This window comes from Oncorhynchus mykiss, chromosome 22, assembly GCF_013265735.2.
Source record: "Oncorhynchus mykiss isolate Arlee chromosome 22, USDA_OmykA_1.1, whole genome shotgun sequence".
Taxonomy (NCBI): domain Eukaryota; kingdom Metazoa; phylum Chordata; class Actinopteri; order Salmoniformes; family Salmonidae; genus Oncorhynchus; species Oncorhynchus mykiss.
In genome coordinates, this window is record NC_048586.1 from 42,984,267 (window position 1) to 43,007,454 (window position 23,188).

At 42.4% G+C, this 23,188-nt stretch overlaps 1 protein-coding gene across 2 annotated transcripts in view; it reads left to right on the top strand.

Annotated features, from left to right (window-relative positions):
* LOC110501901 (glypican-6) overlaps nucleotides 1-23,188 on the top strand; it is a 153,284-nt gene that overhangs the window by 99,556 nt on the left and 30,540 nt on the right. The window contains exons 5-7 of one of the 2 annotated variants that reach the window (XM_036959353.1): nucleotides 11,810-11,940; nucleotides 13,193-13,339; nucleotides 14,408-14,437. In XM_036959353.1, the coding sequence (XP_036815248.1) occupies nucleotides 11,810-11,940; nucleotides 13,193-13,339; nucleotides 14,408-14,437 (308 nt within the window). The remainder of the gene's footprint in view (nucleotides 1-11,809; nucleotides 11,941-13,192; nucleotides 13,340-14,407; nucleotides 14,438-23,188) is intronic. The other variant, XM_036959354.1, reaches the window with a different exon arrangement.

Sequence of the window (23,188 nt, forward strand, 5' to 3'; positions counted from 1 at the left end):
AGAACCTTTTGAGGATCTGAGGACCCATGCCAAATCTTTTCAGTCTCCTGAGGAGGAATAGGTTTTGTCGTGCCCTCTTCATGACTGTCTTGGTGTGCTTGGACCATGTTAGTTTGTTGGTGATGTGGACACCAAGGAACTTGAAGCTCTCAACCTGATCCACTACAATCCCGTCGATGAGAATGGGGGCGTGCAAACTTAATGATGGTGTTGGAGTCGTGCATGGCCATGCAGTCATGAGTGAACAGGGAGTACAGGAGGGGACTGAGCACACACCCCCAGGGGCCCCCATGTTGAGGATCAGTGTTGTTACCTACCCTTACCACCTGGGAGTGGCCCATCAGAAAGTTCAGGATCCAGTTGCAGAGGGAGGTGTTCAGTCCCAGGGTCCTTAGCTTAGTGATGCGCTTTGAGGGCGCTGAGCTGTATTCAATGAATAGCATTCTCACATTGGTGTACCTTTTGTCCAGGTGTGAAAGGGCAGTGTGGAGTGCAATAGAGATTGCATCATCTGTGTATCTGTTGGGGTGTTCTGGAAATTGGAGTAGATCTAGGGTTTATGGGATAATGGTGTTGATGTGAGCCATGACCAGCTTTTCAAAGCACTTCATCGCTACAGACGTGAGTGCTACCGGTCGGTAATAATTTAGGCCGGGCTAGACAATCTGGACCCTCTCTTTCTAAAATTATCTGCCGAAATTGTTGCAACCCCTATTACTAGCCTGTTCAACCTCTTTTTCGTATCGTCTGAGATTCCCAAATATTGGAAAGCTGCCACGGTCATCCCCCTCTTCAAAGGGGGAGACACTCTAGACCCAGACCAATACGGACCTATATCTATCTTTACCCTGTCTTTCTAATTTCTTCGATAGCCAAGTTAACAAACAGATTACTGACCATTTCGAATCCCACCATACCTTCTCCGCTATGCAATCTGGTTTCAGAGCTGGTCATGGGTGCACCTCAGCCACGCTCAAGGTTCTAAACGAATTCATAACCGCCATCGATGAGACAATACTGTGCAGCCGTATTCATCGACCTGGCCAAGGCTTTCGACTCTGTCAATCACAACATTCTTATTGGCAGACTCGATAGCCTTGGTTTCTCAAATGATTGCCTCGCCTGGTTTACCAACTACTTATCTGATAGAGTTCAGTGTGTCAAATCGGAGGGCCTGTTGTCTGGACCTCTGACAGTCTCTATGGGTGTGCCACAGGGTTCAATTCTTGGGCCGACTCTCTTTTCTGTATACATTAATGATGTTGCTCTTGCTGCTGGTGATTCTCTGATCCACCTCTACACAGACGATACAATTCTGTATACTTCTGGCCCCTTCTTGGACACTGTGTTAACTAACCTCCAGACGAGCTTCAATGCCATACAACTCTCCTTCCGTGGCCTCCAACTGCTCTTAAACGCAAGTAAAACTAAATGCATGCTTTTCAAATCGATCGCTGCCTGCACCTGCTCGCCTGTCCAGCATCATACTCTGGACGACTCTGACTTAGAACACGTGGACAACTACAAATACCTAGGTGTCTGGTTAGACTGTAAACTCTCCTTCCAGACTTACATTAAGCATTCCCAATCCAATATTAAATCTTGAAACGGCTTCCTATATCGCAACAAGCATCCTTCACTCATGCTGCCAAACATACCCTCGTAAAACTGACCATCCTACCGATCCTCGACTTCGGTGATGTCATCTATAAAATAGCCTCCAACACTCTACTCAACAAACTGGATGCAGTCTATCACAGTGCCATCCGTTTTGTCACCAAAGCCCCATATACTACCCACCATTGCGACCTGTACGCTCTCGTTGGTTGGCCCACGCTTCATACTCGTCGCCAAACCCACTGGCTACAGGTTATCTACAAGTCTCTGCTAGGTAAAACCCCGCCTTATCTCAGCTCACCATAGCAGCACCCACTCGTAGCACGCGCTCCAGCAGGTATATCTCACTGGTCACCCCCAAAGCCAATTCCACCTTTGGTCGTCTTTCCTTCCAGTTCTCTGCTGCCCATGACTGGAACGAATTGCAAAAATCTCTGAAGCTGGAGACTCACATCTCCCTCACTAGCTTTAAGCACCAGCTGTCAGAGCAGTTTACAGATCACTGCACCTGTACTTAGCCTATCTGTAAATAGCCCATCTACCTACCTCATCCCCATACTGGTATATATTTATTTATTTTGCTCCTTTGCAGCCCAGTATCTCTACCTGCACATTCATCTTCTGCCGATCTACCTTTCCAGTGTTTAATTGCTATATTGTAATTACTTCGCCACCATGGCCTATCTATTTCCTTAACTTACCTCATTTGCACTCACTGTATATAGACGTTTTGTTTTCTGTTATTCTACTGTATTATTGACTGTATGTTTTGTTTATTTCTGTGTGTTGTGTCGAATTCCTACGCTTTATCTTGGCCAGGTCGCAGTTGCAAATGAGAACTTGTTCTCAACTAGCCTACCTGGTTAAATAAAGGTGAAATAAAATAAAATAAAAAATAAATAGTGTTCTTGGACACAGGGACTATGGTGGTCGGCTTGAAACATGTTGGTATTACAGACTCAGACAGGGAGAGGTTGAAAATGTCAGTGAAGACATTTGCCAGTTGGTCAGCGCATGCTCGGAGTACACGTCCTAGTAATCCGTCTGGCCCTGCGGCCTTGTGAATGTTGACCTTACTCACATCGGCTACAGAGAGTGTGATCACACCGTCGTCCGGAACAGCTGATGCTCTCAGACATGTTTTTACTTTCCTTGAAGCGAGCATAGAAGTAGTTTAGCTCGTCTGGTAGGCTCGTGTCACTGGGCAGCTCGTGGCTGTGCTTCCCTTTCTGGTCTGTAATAGTTTGCACGCCCTGCCACATCTGACGAGCATCGGAGCCGGTGTAGTACGATTCGATCTTAGTCCTGTATTGAAGCTTTGCCTGTTTTATGGTTCGTCGGAGGGCATAGCAGGATTTCTTAATAGCTTCCGGGTTAGAATCCCGCTCCTTGAAAGTGGCAGCTCTACCCTTTAGCTCAGTGCTGATGTTGCCTGTAATCCATGGCTTCTGGTTGGGGTATGTACGTACAATAATTGTGGGGACGACGTCATTGATGCACTTATTGATGAAGCCAGTGACTGATGTGGTGTACTCCTCAATGCCATCGGAAGAATCCTGGAACATATTCCAGTCTGTGCTAGCAAAACAGTTCTGTAGCTTAGCGTCTGTCTCCTCTGACCACTTTGTTATTGACCGAGTCACTGATGCTTCCTGCTTTAGTTTTTGCTTGTAAGCAGGAATCAGGAGGATATAATTATGGTCAGATTTGCCAAATAGAGGGAGAGATGTTTACGCATCTGTGTGTGCGAGTGACTGATGGGGTGTACTCCTCAATACCACTGGAAGAATCACGGAACATATTCCAGTCTGTGCTAGCAAAACAGTCCTGTAGCGTAGCATCCGCGTCATCTGTAGCGTAGTGGTCAATGTTAATGCAGATTACTAGTAGTCAATGTTTTTTCCGATCCCTAAATTAAATGATTACTTCATTCAGTAGGGTGGTAATGATAGAGTGATGATAATTGTTAATTTTAATTCGTATCTAATAATTAGTAGTAACTAGTAATTTTGACTGTGTATGTGTGGTGACCTCCTGGGAGGTCTACTGGCTGTAGACAAGAACTCTGAATTGGTATGGCTGAGGAGTTTTCCATGATAAGGGAGCCTTAGAGTAGTGTTACTTAGGTCTCAGTGTTCCCCTCTGGAGTGCAGGTTGACTTTTATTGTCATGAGACTTGCCCTGAAGGCAGAACTGAGCCTTTTCCACTAGATGGGCCAGCTGTTGGCTAAATCTTGAAAAGAAAATTAAAATGTGCTTTTTGGTCTTAAATTAACGTTAGGCATCGGGGGTTATCAGAGTGATGAAGGTAAGAATTAGGTTTAAAGTCAGATTTTCTGACTTTATGGCTGTGCCAGCTATTGACCGCTCTCCAGGTCAAGACTCATGACTATAAATGCCAACATGCCTCTGGGGCTGCTAGCTAGCCAGGTCCCCTTGTGACTGTAGATTTTCCACTCCTGTAATTCCACAGACAGTCCCAGTCCCACATTACCATTATATATATCCCCCCAGGATGGACTCCAGTAGCTCTGCTCCATGACAATAACAAATAACCCATGGCTCTTGTTAAAAAAATAATATATATATATATATATATATATGTACCTTCAGGCCTTTGGAAATTGTTCCGAAGGATGAACCAGACTTGTGGAGGTCCACCATTTTTTTCTGTGGTCTGATTTCTTTTGATTTTCCCATGACATCAAGCAAAGAGGCATTGAGTTTTAAGGTTGGCCTTGAAATATATCCACAGGTACACCTCCAATTGACTAAAATGATGTCAATTAGCCTATCAGAAGATTCTAAAGCCATGACATCATTTTCTGGAATTTTCCAAGCTGTTTAAAGGCACAGTCAACTTAGTGTATGTAAACTTCTGACCCACTGGAATAGTGATAGGGTGAATTATAAGTGTGTAAACAATTGTTGGAAAAATTACTTGTCATGCACAAAGTAGATGTCCTAACCGACTTGCCAAAACTATAGTTGTTAACAAAAAATTTAAGTGGTTGAAAAACGAAACGAGTTTTAATGTCTCCAACCTAAGTGTTGGTAAACTTCCGACTTCAACTGTACATATATATCAACTGTATATATCTATATATTTTTTAAATATTTATTTAACCTTTATTTATCTAACAAGTTAATTACAATTTCTTACTTTAAAGGGCATCTCTGGTTCGCTAAGCGATTCTAGACAGCAATGACACGCAGAATATTGTCTTATACAGTAGACAATTAATAAGAAAGAGGATGAGATGTGTATTTCTTCTGAATTCTTCTGAAGTAGACATCTCTTTGGTTCATGGGTCACATGATGTTATTTTTGTTCCAGACCAGTGATTGAAGTGCTGTAAGTAAATGCAGTGTTGTGATGAAGTTATACAGTTCAGACGTTAGCATATGGTTTCAGTCCACTCAGTGATATTAAGTGACCTTATAGCATCCATGCCCACGGAGGATGTAAATAAGACCTCAGTGACTCTATAGCGTCCATGCCCAGGGAGGATGTAAATAAGACCTCAGTGACCTTATAGTGTCCGTGCCCACGGAGGATGTAAATAAGACCTCAAAGTGACTCTATAGCGTCCATGCTCAGGGAGGATGTAAATAAGACCTCAAAGTGACTCTATAGCGTCCATGCTCAGGGAGGATGTAAATAAGACCTCAGTGACCTTATAGTGTCCGTGCCCACAGAGGATGTAAATAAGACCTCAAAGTGACTCTATAGCATCCATGCTCTGGGCAGATGTACAGTTGTGGCCAAAAGTTTAGAGAATGACACAAATATACATTTTCACAAAGTCTGCTGCCTCAGTTTGTATGATGGCAATTTGCATATGCTCTGGAGCATGTTATGAAGAGTGATCAGATGAATTGCAATTAATTGCAAAGTCCCTCTTTGCCCTGCAAATTAACTGAATCCCCCAAAAACATTTCCACTGCATTTCAGCCCTGCCACAAAAGGACCAGCTGACATGTCAGTGATCTCGTTAAGGCAGGTGTGAGTGTTGATGAGGACAAAGCTGGAGATCACTCTGTCATGCTGATTGAGTTCGAATAACAGACTGGAAGCTTTAAAAGGAGGGTGATGCTTGGAATCATTGTTCTTCCTCTGTCAACCATGGTTGCCTGCAAGGAAACATGTGCCGTCATCATTGCTTTGCACAAAAAGGGTTTCACAGGCAAGGATATTGCTGCCAGTAAGATTGCACCTAAATCAACCATTTATCGGATGATCAAGAACTTCAAGGAGAGCGGTTCAATTGTTGTGAAAGAGGCATCAGGGCGCCCAAGATAGTCCAGCAAGCGCCAGGACCGTCTCCTAAAGTTGATTCAGCTGCGGTATCGGGTCACCACCAGTAAAGAGCTTGCTCAGGAATGGCAGCAGGCAGGTGTGAGTGCATCTGCATGCACAGTGAGACGAATACTTTTTGGAGGATGGCCTGGTGTCAAGAAGGGCAGCAAAGAAGCCACTTCTCTCCAGGAAAAACATCAGGGATAGGCTGATATTCTGCAAAGGGTACAGGGATTGGACTGCTGACCGGAGTAAAGTCATTTTCTCTGATGAATCCCTTTTCCGATTGTTTGGGACATCCGGAAAAAAGCTTTTCAAGGTGAGCGCTACCATCAGTCCTGTGTCATGCCAACGGTAAAGCATCCTGAGACCATTCATGTGTGGGGTTTCTTCTCAGCCAAGGGAGTGGGCTTACTCACAATTATGCCTAAGAACACAGCCATGAATGAAAAATGGCAAAAGTGATAACTAAGTGGCCCGGGGAACAAAACATTGATATTTTGGGTCAATGGCCAGGAAACTCCCCAGACCTTAATCCCATTGAGAACTTGTGGTCAATCCTCAAGAGGCAGGTGGACAAGCAAAACATAACAAATTCTGACAAACTCCAAGCATTGATTATGCAAGATTAGGCTGCCATCAGTCAGGATGTGGCCCAGAAGTTAATTGACAGCATGCCAGGGTGGATTGCAGAGGTCTTGAAAAAGAAGGGTCAACACAGCAAATATACTCTTTGCATCAACTTCATGTAATTGTCAATAAAAGCCTTTGACACTCATGAAATGCTTGTAATTATACTTCAGTATTCCATAGTTAAATCTGACAAAAACATCTAAAGACACTGAAGCAGCAGACTTGGTGAAAATTAATATTTGTGTCATTCTCAAAACGTTTGGCTACGTCTGTAAGTAAGACCTCAGTGACTTTATAGTGTCCGTGCCTTGGGCGGATGTAAATAAGACCTCAAAGTGCTTCGCTTTGAGAAATTCTATTAAAACAATGACTCATCAGCGCTGTTCGTTTTATTTTGTACAACTAAATTATATTGACTCTATTGAGTTAATCTACATAGAAATTCAATTTTACTCCCAGAAGTGTTCATGCTACATAATTATGTGTTGCTGCAATGAGATGCGGTAATTCATTTAATGTGTCAAACCCACATAACAATTTGTTATGATGAGACACTATTGTCAAGTATGACAGATGAATTTTGGCCAATACCATGTGTTTTGCGTGATTCCTAAATATACTGAACAAAAATGTTACATGTAAAATGTTGGTCCAATGTTTCATTTACCTGTTAGTAAGCATTTCTCTTTGTCAAGATAATCCATCCACCTGACAGGTGTAGCATATCAAGAAGCTGATTAAACATCATGATCATTACATAGGTGCACCTGGTGCTGGGGACAATAAATGGCCACTCCAAAATGTGCAGTTTTGGCAGACAACACAATGCCACAGATGTCTCAAGTTTTGAGGGAGTGTGAAATTGGCATGCTGACTGCAGGAAGGTCGACCAAAGCTGTCGCCAGAGCATTGAATGTTCATGTCTCTGCCATACACGCCTCCAATGTTGTTTTAAAGAATTTGGCAGTACGTCCAAATGGCTTCACATCCGCAGACTTTGTGTATGGCTTTGTGTGTGTGAGTGGTTTACTCATGTCAACGTTGTGAACAGACTGTCCCATGGTGGCGGTGGGGTTATGGTACGGGCAGGAATAAGCTATGGACAATGAACACAATTGTATTTTATCAATGTAAATTTGAATGCACAGAGACACCTTGACGAGATCCTGAGGCCCATTTGTCCGCTGCCATCACCTCATGTTTCAAAATAATAATGCCCATGTCACAAGGATCTGTACACAATTCCTGGAAAATGTCCCAGTTCTTCCATGGCCTGTATATTCACCAGACATGTCACCCATTCAGCAAGTTTTCGATGTTTTGGATCAATGTGTATGACAGCGTGTTCCAGTTCCCGCCAATATCCAGCAACTTCTCACAGACATTGAAGAGGAGTGGGACAACATTCCACAGGCCACAATCAACTCTATTTCATTTGCATGAGGCAAAAAGTGGTCACACCAGATACTGACTGGTTTTCTGATTCACATCCCTACATTCATTTTAAGGTATATGTGACCAGCAGATGCATATACAGTGCCTTGCGAAAGTATTCGGCCCCCTTGAACTTTGCGACCTTTTGCCACATTTCAGGCTTCAAACATAAAGATATAAAACTGTATTTTTTTGTGAAGAATCAACAACAAGTGGGACACAATCATGAAGTGGAACGACATTTATTGGATATTTCAAACTTTTTTAACAAATCAAAAACTGAAAAATTGGGCGTGCAAAATTATTCAGCCCCCTTAAGTTAATACTTTGTAGCGCCACCTTTTTCTGCGATTACAGCTGTAAGTCGCTTGGGGTATGTCTCTATCAGTTTTGCACATCGAGAGACTGACATTTTTTCCCATTCCTCCTTGCAAAACAGCTCGAGCTCAGTGAGGTTGGATGGAGAGCATTTGTGAACAGCAGTTTTCAGTTCTTTCCACAGATTCTCGATTGGATTCAGGTCTGGACTTTGACTAGGCCATTCTAACACCTGGATATGTTTATTTTTGAACCATTCCATTGTAGATTTTGCTTTATGTTTTGGATCATTGTCTTGTTGGAAGACAAATCTCTGTCCCAGTCTCAGGTCTTTTGCAGACTCCATCAGGTTTTCTTCCAGAATGGTCCTGTATTTGGCTCCATCCATCTTCCCATCAATTTTAACCATCTTCCCTGTCCCTGCTGAAGAAAAGCAGGCCCAAACCATGATGCTGCCACCACCATGTTTGACAGTGGGGATGGTGTGTTGCTTTTACGCCAAACATAACGTTTTGCATTGTTGCCAAAAAGTTAAATTTTGGTTTCATCTGACCAGAGCACCTTCTTCCACATGTTTGGTGTGTCTCCCAGGTGGCTTGTGGCAAACTTTAAACGACACTTTTTATGGATATCTTTAAGAAATGGCTTTCTTTTTGCCACTCTTCCATAAAGGCCAGATTTGTTCAATATACAACTGATTGTTGTCCTATGGACAGAGTCTCCCACCTCAGCTGTAGATCTCTGCAGTTCATCCAGAGTGATCATGGGCCTCTTGGCTGCATCTCTGATCAGTCTTCTCCTTGTATGACCTGAAAGTTTAGAGGGACGGCCAGGTCTTGGTAGATTTGCAGTGGTCTGATACTCCTTCCATTTCAATATTATCGCTTGCACAGTGCTCCTTGGGATGTTTAAAGCTTGGGAAATCTTTTTGTATCCAAATCCGGCTTTAAACTTCTTCACAACAGTATCTCGGACCTGCCTGGTGTGTTCCTTGTTCTTCATGATGCTCTCTGCGCTTTTAACGGACCTCTGAGACTATCACAGTGCAGGTGCATTTATACGGAGACTTGATTACACACAGGTGGATTGTATTTATCATCATTAGTCATTTAGGTCAACATAGGATCATTCAGAGATCCTCACTGAACTTCTGGAGAGAGTTTGCTGCACTGAAAGTAAAGGGGCTGAATAATTTTGCACGCCCAATTTTTCAGTTTTTGATTTGTTAAAAAAGTTTGAAATATCCAATAAATGTCGTTCCACTTCATGATTGTGTCCCACTTGTTGTTGATTCTTCACAAAAAAATACAGTTTTATATCTTTATGTTTGAAGCCTGAAATGTGGCAAAAGGACGCAAAGTTCAAGGGGGACGAATACTTTCGCAAGGCACTGTATGTATTCCCATTCACGTGAAATCCATTAGATTAGGGCCTAATTTATTTATTTAAATTGATTGATTTCCTTATATGAACAATAACAATGTTCTATTTTCTGTTTATATTTTTCAGTGTATATACTATATTCTGAATACTGCCTTCAGAAAGTATTCAACATTGGCTTAACAAGTCACATAATAAGTTGTGTTTAACATGATTTTTGAATGACTACCTAATCTATGTACCCACACATACAATTATCTGTAAGGTCCCTCATTCAAGCAGTGAATTTCAAACACAGATTCAACCACAAAGACCAGGGAGGTTGTCCAATGCCTCGCAAAGAAGGAACCTATTGGTAGATGGGTAAAAACACAAAAAGCAGTCATTAAATATACCTTTGAGCATGGTGAAGTTATTCATTATACTTTGGATGGTGTATCAATACATCCTGTCACTACAAAAATACAGACTGCATACTATTGAAATGTATTTCTCTTCCCCATTTTCTTAGTTTACTTGCCAGTTACCGGAGAGGAAGGAAACCGCTCAGGGATTACACCATGAGGCCAATGGGGATTTTAAAATGGTTAGAGTTTAAAGGGATACATTGAAATTTTGGCAATGAGGCCCTTGATCTACTGACCCAGAGTCAGAAGAATTTGTGGATACCATTTTTATGTCTTTGCTTGCAGTTTGAAGGAAGTTGCTAACTAGTGCTAGTTAGCTCAATTGCTAACTAGCATTAGTGCAATGACTGGAAGTCTATTTGTACACTTTGGATACCCATAGACTTCCAGTCATTGTGCTAATGTTAGTTAGAATTGGCTCGCGAAACTACCACAGAGACATAAAATTGGTATCCACAAGTTCATCTGACTCTTGGGAAGTACACAAAGGGCCTCATTGCCAAAATCCTGAAGTATCCCTTTAATGGCTGTGATAGAAGAAAACTGAACATGGACCAACAACATCATAGTTACTCAACAATACTAACCTAAATGACAAAGTGAAAAGAAGGAAGTTTGTACAGAATAAAACTATTCCAAAACCTGCATCCTGTTTGCAATAAGCCACTAAAGTAACATTATATGTACTGAATACAAAGCGTTATGTTTGGGGCAAACACATCACTGAGTACCACTCTTCATATTTTGAAGCATGGTGGTGGCTTTATCATGTTATGGGTATGCTTGTCATTGGCAAAGACTAGGTTGGGTTTTTTGTTGAAAAAAAGTAAATATCCTAGAAGAAAACCTGGTTCAGTCTGCTTTCCAACCGACACTGGGAAGAAAATTCATCTTTTAGCAGGATAATAAACTAAAACAGAAAGCTTACAAAGCGTACAAAGACAACATTGCATTTTCCTGAGTGACCGAGTTACAGTTTTTTACTTACATTTGCTTGAAAATCTATGGAAAGACCTGAAAATGACTGTTTAGCAATGATCAACAACCAACTTGACAGAGCTTGGATAAATTAAAGAATAATATGCAAATATTGTACAATCCAGGTGTGCAAAGCTCTTAGAGAGGGAGAGAGACTCACAGCTGTAATCACTGCGAAAGGTGATTCGAACATGTATTGAGCCAAGGGTGTGAATACTAACAGTACCAGTCAAAATGTTGGGGTGTTTCTTTATTTTTACTATGTTCTACATTGTAGAATAATAGTGAAGACATCAAAACTATGAAATAACACGTATGGAATCATGTTGTAACCATAAAAGTGTTAAACAAATCAAAATATGTTTTAGATTTTAGATTCTTCAAATTCTTTGCACACTCTTGGCATGGAAATGAGATATTTCTGCATTAGATTATAAATACATTTGCAAACATTTTGAAAAACATGTTTTCACTTTGTAGTTATGGGGTATTCTGTAGGTGAGTGAGAACAAACAATATATTTAACAAAATGTGGAATACGTTAAGGGGAATGAATATTTTCTGACGCCGCTGTACATTTTGCTGAAGAGATACATGAATTTACATATTGATACCATGGTAAAGCATTGAATGCAAATGGGGATAATCTGCTTTCTCTGGACACCCATACATCCTCAAACTCATGCAAAGCTTTTGGAAGACATTGTGGCTAAAGTTCTCTCCTTTCTTTATTCCGTGACAGATGCCATGTTGCTGGTGGCACAGAGGCTGGAGGGACCCTTCAACATTGAGTCTGTCATGGAGCCCATTGATGTGAAGATTTCAGAGGCCATCATGAATATGCAAGACAACAGCGTCCAGCTCTCCTACAAGGTATGTCAACCAAATTAATCAAACTGATTCCCAGAAGCAAATAAAGTGTCTAGAGTCCAATAAAACACACATTAAAAGTGTATGGCGTTACTTGTTCTGTACTCCCATATTAAGTCTGTAAGGACAGTAGGGCACAGCTGTATTCTGTCAGGTACAGTTTATATTTTAAAACCAACTGAATCGTGCTTTAGGTGAGTATTGCAAACCATTCTCATTATATCCAATTTTAGGTCTTTGTATTTGAATTACATGTTCCCCATTGGTTAGATAATCTTAGTTCAACTAACAGAAGTTAATGTGTTTCCTGTGTTTTACGGCATTTTACTTTGCCCACAAAATTGTAGTCATTGCAAGAATAAACTGAAGTGGTTGTGAGGAGATTTTTCAGTCTACACAGGCTTGAATACTTGCTCTTTTTCAAGGCTACATGTTGGATGCTTGCTCTCGTTCAAGGCTACATGTTGAATGCTTGCTCTCGTCCAAGGCTACATGTTGAATGCTTGCTCTCGTTCAAGGATAAATACTACAATAGCTTTCTCATGATACAAATTTGTTTATCTTTAAAGTACAATATATGTGGTGAATTGCCCATAATCCTTTAAAAAGTGAACTGGTTATGCTCATTTGAAAAACCTATCAGCTCTGGTTAGATCAATGTGACTTTGAGCACTGTCATGTTCGTGATTCACAAGGCCTTAGGATGCACAAGGCCATTGGATTCACAAGGCTTTAGGATCCACAAGGCTTTAGGATCCACAAGGCTTTAGGATCCACAAGGCTTTAGGATCCAAACGGCTTTAGGATCCACAAGGCTTTAGGATCCACAAGGCTTTAGGATCCAAAAGGCTTTAGGATCCAAAAGGCTTTAGGATCCAAAAGGCTTTAGGATCCACAAGGCTTTAGGATCCAAAAGGCTTTAGGATCCACAAGGCTTTAGGATCCACAAGGCTTTAGGATCCAAAAGGCTTTAGGATCCACAAGGCTTTAGGATCCACAAGGCTTTAGGATCCACAAGGCTTTAGGATCCAAAAGGCTTTAGGATCCACAAGGCTTTAGGATCCACAAGGCTTTAGGATCCACAAGGCTTTAGGATCCACAAGGCTTTAGGATCCACAAGGCTTTAGGATCCACAAGGCTTTAGGATCCACAAAGCCTTATCAAAACATCTTGTTTTCCATCTTTTCCACATCCCAGGTAATTCTAGCTTCTCTCGCAGTCCAGCAGTTCGATGTCCTTCTCTGTGTAATTGCAGGTTTTTCAAGGCTGCGGCCAGCCAAAGCCCTCAGGAATGGGTGGCAGGTCTACCCGCGGCATTTCGGATGTGTTCAACGCCCGTTTCAGGCCCTACAGCCCAGAGGAGCGGCCCACCACTGCAGCTGGCACCAGCCTGGACAGACTGGTAAGGAGAAGCAGAGACACACAGCCCACAGAGCCACTGCCTCAGAGTAAACATAATTTGTCTTTCTGTCTTGACACTGTTGATTAAAACGCCCTCCGTTCAGGCCCCTCTTTCCCTCTCTCTATCGATCTGTGTTTGTTAACAAATCATCAGCTTTACCCCGGTAGTGCAAAGAGAAGTGTCCAGCAACCCATGCTTTTCCTGTCTTTGTGTATCTCACAAATGAGAAAGAAAAGATTCATAGAATTTGAGAGATTGACAGAGGCAGGTGTTTGCTGTACAAAGTAAACCTTTACTTTCGATCAGATTAGCTTTGTTTTGAATCATTGAATCGTGGTCTGATTTTTATCACAGTGACATTAACTTGGTGTTTTGGTAAGGGTAGGCTTTAGGATCCTAAGCTCAATATATAGCTGACAGTCCAATTCAGGTGTGAGAAATGTATCTGCATTTATTATTTGTACATGTCCAGTCACTTTGTCTGCATGCAGAGGGTAATGTGAAGGCCAGGAGTTAAGGCTTGTCAAATTGACCGATTTCAAAAGTCTGTCTCTATCGTGCAGTGCTATTTTTGTAGGAGAACAAAAACCTTGAGGTTAAAGGTGTTTCTCTCAATAATCCTCAAGCACTTCATTTTGAATGTATTCTAAATGTGTTTATCTATTCAATATGCGTCTGTTTGATGAATAACATTTGTAGCTGCAAGTTGAACAATATTCAACTTACGCACAGACCTTCCTTTCATTCGGTATTTCAATTATGGACTCAATTGAATGTCAACTCTATTTTGTAACACAGGAAAATAATAACTGGATTGAGAAAATGAAGTTATGCATGACTTCATGCTAAAACCAGAATACCATTATGAGAAAATATACATTTTCTTCCATCTATTTAATTGATGAATAGTAATTATTATTTTCCTTAACTTTGTTCCTCCTCTTAACTCTTTTTGAAGGACTCTGATGTCTTCGGATTAATGCATTTGGATGTCATTTGTGTGTACCTCCCTCTTCCTGCTCTATTTAATTAAAGTGCTTCTCTTTCTTATTCTATGCTGCTTACCAGAGGATTGTCTGGAGTGCGATGCAACACAGTGTAAGCTTTATGAATTCTACTGTTAACGTTTATAATTTTGTCTGGGACTCTATTGTATGTTATTGTCTCCTATGCCCTACTCTCTAATGTATTGTCACTGAAAAATAAGAATTACAGATCTTAACTTGATCCCTCTTTTGTCACTGAGAATTTTCCTGATTCATCTTGAAATTCAAATGAGCCTTGAGTGGCTGACAATGAGCAGTTCTCTTTCTCTCCATGCGGGGGCAGTCAGGTCTTTGGGATCAGGGCTTGCTATCAAAATAAAGTTTTCTCTCACTCGCTCAAACGCTATAGACCTAGGTCCTATTACTGCATCGTTCAAATAAATGTAAAATAAATTAAACATGAAATGCAGCCCTACACATCAACACCCGTTGTTTTATATAGCTAAATAACACAAGATAGATATTGTTCTCCGCTAGGCTACGACATACAAGTGTCTAGTGTATCCGAAGTTTACAGATGAAATGTCAAAATTGAGTTCAATCTTGGCCTGGGGTGGTCTAGCGGTTAGGACGCACATATAGGCCTACCTTGTCAGCGTGGGTTTGATTCCGGCCCACGCCCTTCTGGCACAAATAACTAAATCTCCAGATTGACTTGATGTTGTTTCAAATATGGACATTCATGTAGTTTCAAATATGGACAGTCCAGGGTTATTTTACCCCCAATATTGAGAAGAAATGACCATACCACTTTTGAATAAAATTGTTGAAATTGTTTATTATATTTATATTTTTGTTTAGTATAGATAAATCGCCCTTAGTCTGTTCAAAATTACTAAGTTGTTGCGATGACAATACCAACCAGAGGGCGAACATATCTTGAGACCAAGATTTTGGTTGCAAGCAGGACACGGACATAATATTTTAGGAAGTGGTAATTAGGTGACCAGTAATGGTTGTAATTGAGATCAGCGATGCGGATGGATTTAGCATGTATTGATGGTTTAACAAGACATCAGCTGGCGATAATAAGGAGGCTGCCTTTTGAGACAGAATTTCTAGGCGGGACATCAAAATTGGCCAATCCAATGTATCCTTCGCCGACGATGGACCAAAGTTTTGCACCTGGTCACGTTTCACTCCATTGCATTGGCTTGGCAGGAGAAAACAGTCCTGCCTAACTCGTTTTGGAGGTAAGACATTTTATCAACATCTGATGAATAACATAGGAAATTTAGCCAGCGGTCCTCTGTTCAATCTAGGCTTGCTAGCCAGCCAAATAATTAATGCTTTCTGAGGATGAGCCTGTTTTGCTAGCTAGCTGCAAAACAGCTAGCAGCTAACTGTTTAACGTTGCCTATCTAACGTTAGCTAACTTTCTCTTGCCACTATTCATTCCCCTATCGTTACTAAACAAAATTAGAGCCTAAGTTATTCTACACTTACAACTTGACCAAGCTTAAAAATATGCAAAACTGTAATAAAAACGATTGTACTTTAATGAAGGTAGTTGTGGCTTCAGCAACTAGAAATCTGAGCAGTGTGGTTAATTCCTCCCCCCTTATCTCTGCATGTTCTAGGTTGAAGGACGTCCCACCCTGACACCCTGCAGATGTAAATAAGGTGTTGTGAATTTCCCAGTCACAAGGATAATCACCATATTTCTATCTAACATCACAATGTTAGATAGAAATAGATTTACCCATGTTATTGTTTATCATGCAGGTTTGTCAGGACATTGTAACCCATGAATCTCATTCTTGAATACAGACTTGATTTCTGTCACAGGGGATTGCACTGTGTGCAAATCTTCAATTTAGATCACAATAAGTTTAATTAGGTGTTAGTGAAGGGCTGGAACAACAACCTGTAAACTCCTGTCCTGTCTTTAAAAAAGAATCCTGTGGCTGTCATGATTAAATTTGAATGTTGGAGGTTAATCTCCTTGAGATGTCCCTCACTCGGGAATGACGTATTTGTACAGTTGATTGTGTTTTAAGAACTAATGCACAGATATAAATAATAATAATAATAATAATAAACAATACAAATGTTAGCATTTATTCAAAGTGTTGATGTCTCCACAAGTTTCTGGTTCATCACTTTTCAATATTAGTTATCAACAAATATAAACCCATTTTATCTTGAGTATTGGTGTCATTTAATAATAAATGTACATATATTATCTTCACAGTGAAACACCACTATTCTGGCTATTAATCATTCTTAAAAAGTCAGTAAAATAGGTTATTTTCAAAAAATCGTAGCCTGTATGATATCATGCATACAAGCTTACCTGTCATGTCCACACCGATGGAGCAGCAGACCAAGCAATATGTGAGAGGAGGACCCTATACCGTAGGATAATTATTCTGATCTGTGTCGACTTCACTAACATGTACTGAGGAGATCGATTTGGTTGCTTGTTTAATTCGTGTCAGATATTCCCATTTTGGGATAGTTGTTCAGTGAATTGCTAGTTGCCCACGCTGCTATAGTGATTTTAAATATTCATTCAAATCCTCCTGCTGCAGGAATCTTATTTTCCTCCTGCGACGTGATGGATCAAATTAAGTTCTGACATCTGTACAGACGAGATAGGGTTGTGTATTTCCTGGTAACTACTGTTGTAAACAAGCACAGTGACATCTAAAGCCCCAACGGTATACCACTGCTCAAAAAAATAAAGGGAACACTTAAACAACACAATGTAACTCCAAGTCAATCACACTACTGTGAAATCAAACTGTCCACTTAGGAAGCAACACTGATTGACAATAAATGTCACATGCTGTTGTGAAAATGGAACAGACAACAGGTGGAAATTATAGGCAATTAGCAAGACACCCCCAATAAAGGAGTGGTTCTGCAGGTGGGTGGTGACCACAGACCACTTCTCAGTTCCTATGCTTCCTGGCTGATGTTTTGGCCACTTTTGAATGCTGGCGGTGCTTTCACTCTAGTGGTAGCATGAGATGGAGTCTACAACCCACACAAGTGGCTAAGGTAGTGCAGCTCATCCAGGATGGGACATCAATGCGAGCTGTGGCAAGAAGGTTTGCTGTGTCTGTCAGCGTAGTGTCCAGAGCATGGAGAAGCTACCAGGAGACAGGCCAGTACATCAGGAGATGTGGAGGAGGCCGTAGGAGGGAAACAACCCAGCAGCAGGACCGCTACCTCCGCCTTTGTGCAAGGAGGAGCAGGAGGAGCACTGCCAGAGCCCTGCAAAATGACCTCCAGCAGGCCACAAATGTGCATGTGTCTGCTCAAACGGTCAGAAACAGACTCCATGAGGGTGGTATGAGGGCCCGACGTCCACAAGTGGGGGTTGTGCTTACAGCCCAACACCGTGCAGGACGTTTGGCATTTGCCAGAGAACACCAAGATTGGTAAATTTGCCACTGGCGCCCTGTGCTCTTCACAGATGAAAGCAGGTTCACACTGAGCACGTGTGACAGACGTGACAGAGTCTGGAGACGCCGTGGAGAACGTTCTGCTGCCTGCAACATCCTCCAGCATGACCGGTTTGGCGGTGGGTCAGTCATGGTGTGGGGTGGCATTTCTTTGGTGCTTTTGGTGCCTCCATGTGCTTGCCAGAGGTAGCCTGACTGCCATTAGGTACCGAGATGAGATCCTCAGACCCCTTGTGAGACCATATGCTGGTGCGGCTGGCCCTGGGTTCCTCCTAATGCAAGACAATGCTAGACCTCATGTGGCTGGAGCGTGTCAGCAGTTCCTGCAAGAGGAAGGCATTGATGCTATGGACTGGCCCGCCCGTTCCCCAGACCTGAATCCAATTGAGCACATCTGGGACATCATGTCTCGCTCCATCCACCAACGCCACGTTGCACCACAGACTGTCCAGGAGTTGGCGGATGCTTTAGTCCAGGTCTGGGAGGAGATCACTCAGGAGACCATCCGCCACCTCATCAGGAGCATGCCCAGGCGTTGTAGGGAGGTCATACAGGCACGTGGAGGCCACACACAATACTGAGCCTCATTTTGACTTGTTTTAAGGACATTACATCAAAGTTGGATCAGCCCGTAGTGTGGTTTTCCACTTTAATTTTGAGTGTGACTCCAAATCCAGACCTCCATGGGTTGATACATTTGATTTCCCTTGATCATTTTGTTGTCAGCACATTCAACTATGTAAAGAAAAAAGTATTTAATAAGAATATTTCATTCATTCAGATCTAGGATGTGTTATTTTAGTGTTCCCTTTATTTTTTGAGCAGTGTATATATCTCAGCCACCATCTCAGCCACTGTCTCAGAAGCTACTCCAATAAGAGTACTATTTTAAGTAACATGTTTTATGTTATTGCAGAGTGGTCTGCGTTTGATTACAAAGCATTGCATTTTTGGAGCTGTTGAGACCTTAATCAGGGCCTCTGTATTTTATGGTGTTCTGTAACAACATTGGCTGTTAAACATTGTATTAGACGTCAGGTGTACCACCAGGACCGGTGCTGTAGATAGTAGTCAGGTGTACCACCAGGACCGGTGCTGTAGATAGTAGTCAGGTGTACCACCAGGACCGGTGCTGTAGATAGTTGTAAAGTGTACCACCAGGACCGGTGCTGTAGATAGTAGTCAGGTGTACCACCAGGACTGGTGCTGTAGATAGTTGTCAGGTGTACCACCAGGACCGGTGCTGTAGATAGTAGTCAGGTGTACCACCAGGACCGGTGCTGTAGATAGTAGTCAGGTGTACCACCAGGACCGGTGCTGTAGATAGTTGTAAAGTGTACCACCAGGACCGGTGCTGTAGATAGTAGTCAGGTGTACCACCAGGACTGGTGCTGTAGATAGTTGTCAGGTGTACCACCAGGACAGATGCTGTAGATAGTTGTCAGGTGTACCACCAGGACCGGTGCTGTAGATAGTAGTCAGGTGTACCACCAGGACCGGTGCTGTAGATAGTAGTCAGGTGTACCACCAGGACTGGTGCTGTAGATAGTTGTCAGGTGTACCACCGGGGGTGGCAGTCGTCATCTGGGTGGCTGCTCAAATGGCAGACAGAGTGAAATGAGGCCTCCAGACTGCCTCATGAATAACTGGGCATTTAGCCAGCTTGGAGATTCCCTTTAGATGTTGAGGTGAGTGACAGAGGCTGATTATGGACATGTGACGGCTAGACAAGGACACCTGATGAGGGTATCCGTTATGAGCATCCATGTGCACTGTAGTCAGGGGGTGTCTAGTTCTCTGCTGTGCTGGTTGGTTCATAGATCTTCCTGGCTCCATAAAAAGTTTGAGTTACTACAGTACTGTAGCTTTCCATAGTCAGCCGTCCTCTCAGATTCATGATGCCATAGAGTTCATTCGATAATAATGCAAGGAGCTGTTGTGGTGTCGGCGAGAGCCAGAATGTTAAACAGACACACGGGTATGCTTTTCTTTATGCAAAGCCCGTCATTAGCATGAAATGTGAAGCTGGACGTTGTCTTAAAATAATCACACTGCCCACAGAGAAATGAATTTCTGCTAAAGAATCTATTTCTGAATACAAAATGCATTTTGTATGTCAGAATGTATTTTCATTGATGTATGAGTTATAGGGGGTATTAAAGCAGTGTAAAAAAAAAAACTGTAAGGATATAGTGCAGACATATGGTAATGTCATTGCATCATTCTGTAGCCCTTTCCTGTAGTCAAATTACCTTGTGGCCTCATCGGTGGAATGTTATTCATATTTTTTCATAATTTCATAATGTATGAACATTACAAAAAAGAATATGCCGAAAATCCAGTGTGTCTCTGTCAAACAGTTGTGTTATGTAATACATTTAAACTCTTTATCTGACATGGTACAGGTGTCTTATTTTTTAATGCCCATAACCATGTGTGTGAGGTGGATGCTTTTGTTTCAAAGTAGATTTGTTTAAGATTACCAAGAAACACTCTGTGTGACCCATATTTAGCCCACCTAAGTAAAGGGTTAACTTTAACAATCAATGATCAGACTACGAAAATATGAATCCAGAAGGGGGCGTGATAAATGTGATAGAGGAGGCAATACTGTAGATTGCTGCAGTTTGGATTAGGCTTGGGGTTGTGGGGGTGTCTGCTCATCCAGAAGCAGCCTACCTCCAGCTGCCAGGTAGAAGCCCACCTCCAGCTGCCAGGTAGCAGCCCAGCTCCAGCTGCCAGGTAGCAGCCCACCTCCAGCTGCCAGGTAGCAGCCCACCTCCAGCTGCCAGGTAGCAGCCCACCTCCAGCTGCCAGGTAGCAGCCCACCTCCAGCTGCCAGGTAGCAGCCCACCTCTAGCTGCCAGGTAGCAGCCCACCTCTAGCTGCCAGGTAGCTGCCCACCTCCAGCTGCCAGGTAGAAGCCCACCTCCAGCTGCCAGGTAGCAGCCCACCTCCAGCTGCCAGGTAGCAGCCCACCTCCAGCTGCCAGGTAGCTGCCCACCTCCAGCTGCCAGGTAGCTGCCCACCTCCAGCTGCCAGGTAGCAGCCCACCTCCAGCTGCCAGGTAGCAGCCCACCTCCAGCTGCCAGGCTGCAGCCCACCTCCAGCTGCCAAGTAGCATCCAGTTATTAACTAGGATCCTGTGGCTTCTCCTACTGTAGCTGCAGTCTCCCACAGATGCAGCAGTTATCACTGCTCTTGTCTGTTTATTCATCATCAGAGCTGTCTGGGTTCACTGTGGGAGGCCTCCTCCACAGTTACACCGCTCACCGTCCTCCTTTAACTTCTCTATCATCATCATTATCAGTTACACTCTCGGTGATATCGCATGTATGAAAAGCTAAGGTGTCCTTTGATTCAGAGTTAGTGTCTGACTTCATCGCTGAATTAGCCAACCAAAAGATGGGAGCCGAGCCTGGGATGGCTGGGACATCGGAAGTGTCTCTGTCTGTGTGTCGTCGTCTGGCTGCGTTGCAGTGTTTATGTGGGAGCCCTGAGGAGCCAGCATACCTCCAGGCTCCAGCTCCATGAGTAATGACTGCTTAATTGCCTGACATCCTGTCACCATCCGCCATCACAGTCCTGAGAGAGGAATGGATATTTTGGATGTCCAAAGGGAGATGAAGACACTACAGAGTGTCAGGCTGAGAGGGCCTTTAATGGCTGATGTTTGATGATATGGCGGCCCTTTATTGTACCATTTAGTATACGTTAAGGTCTAGTTTTATTCAGTGTCTTCTCCTGCCACGTTCTTGTCTGGACTGCATGGATACACAACCTGTTTACTGCATGGATAAACAACCTGTTTACTGCATGGATACACAGCCTGTTAACTGCATGGATACACAACCTGTTTACTGCATGGATACACAACCTGTTTACTGCATGGATACACAACCTGTTTACTGCATGGATAGACAGCCTGTTTACTGCATGGATACGCAGCCTGTTTACTGCATGGATAGACAGCCTGTTTACTGCATGGATACACAACCTGTTTACTGCATGGATACACAACCTGTTTACTGCATGGATAGACAGCCTGTTTACTGCATGGATACGCAGCCTGTTTACTGCATGGATACCCAACCTGTTTACTGCATGGATACGCAGCCTGTTTACTGCATGGATACACAACCTGTTTACTGCATGGATACACAACCTGTTTACTGCATGGATACGCAACCTGTTTACTGCATGGATACACAGCCTGTTTACTGCATGGATACGCAGCCTGTTTACTGCATGGATACACAGCCTGTTTACTGCATGGATACGCAGCCTGTTTACTGCATGGATACACAGCCTGTTTACTGCATGGATACCCAACCTGTTTACTGCATGGATACACAACCTGTTTACCTGATTTATCAGGATTTGATGGGAAATTTATTCCAATATAATTTTTCAATCACAGGAAAAAGCAGGAAGCAAAAAAGTTAAATGATTGAATTATAAAATAATGTTTTGTTGCTATTTACAACCATTTAGTTAGAAATGTATGCACATAAAAACATTTTGGATTTAGGTATTGCTCCAGTCTCTGCATAATTTGGTGCACAACTGAATGTGGAAGTCGCAACAGGTTGATAAACCCCGTTAAATTATTTCTGTGCAATTATACTCTTGGCTTCAGATTTCTATAACTCGATAGGGTGATGTCCATTTCCATGTTTTTGCAAATCTGTGTGCTCTCCATCGCCAGTACATTTATGTGGATGTAAATTAATTGTGCCTGACTCATTGATTGCTTTTTGGGAGACTAAAGTCCTCTAGCTGTGCATGGATGTGGCGCCTCATGTGCAGTAAAAGAAATTGGATAGCTTCAGTGCCATAGATACCACACTACAGTCTATCTTCATTAGCTAGATGAGCATCATCTTGGAACACAACAACAGTCTGATGCAGCTGAATCTTATATTCTGCCCTCTGAGCTGAAGTTTTGCTTCTTCTTAGTGTTTTATATGCTACCTGTTATACCAATAATATTTTATTACTTATATTTACCCATTTCTCTCTGAAGCATAGTAGATTTAGGTCTCTCGTAGAATTGGAACTCATAGAATTAAGTCTCTCATTCATTTGAAACAACTATACATATCCTGTGTTATTTGCAGCCAATACGCATTGGAACACATGTGAAATACCAGTGTGGTGGCCTGGGTTATACCACTGCCAGGAAGCCTTCATCCTCTCCTTCTCCAAAGACTTGACCCATACATAAACCATCTGCAGTCCAGAATCACTTAGACACTGAAACATTCTTGTTTTGGATACGGCTTAGTGGAACTAAGTTGGCCAGTCCACATATCCAGTGGTTGTATTTGTCCACTCTAGGCTAAGCCATGCTATTATGTAGATTCCACAGATTCTAACATAATTGTTAG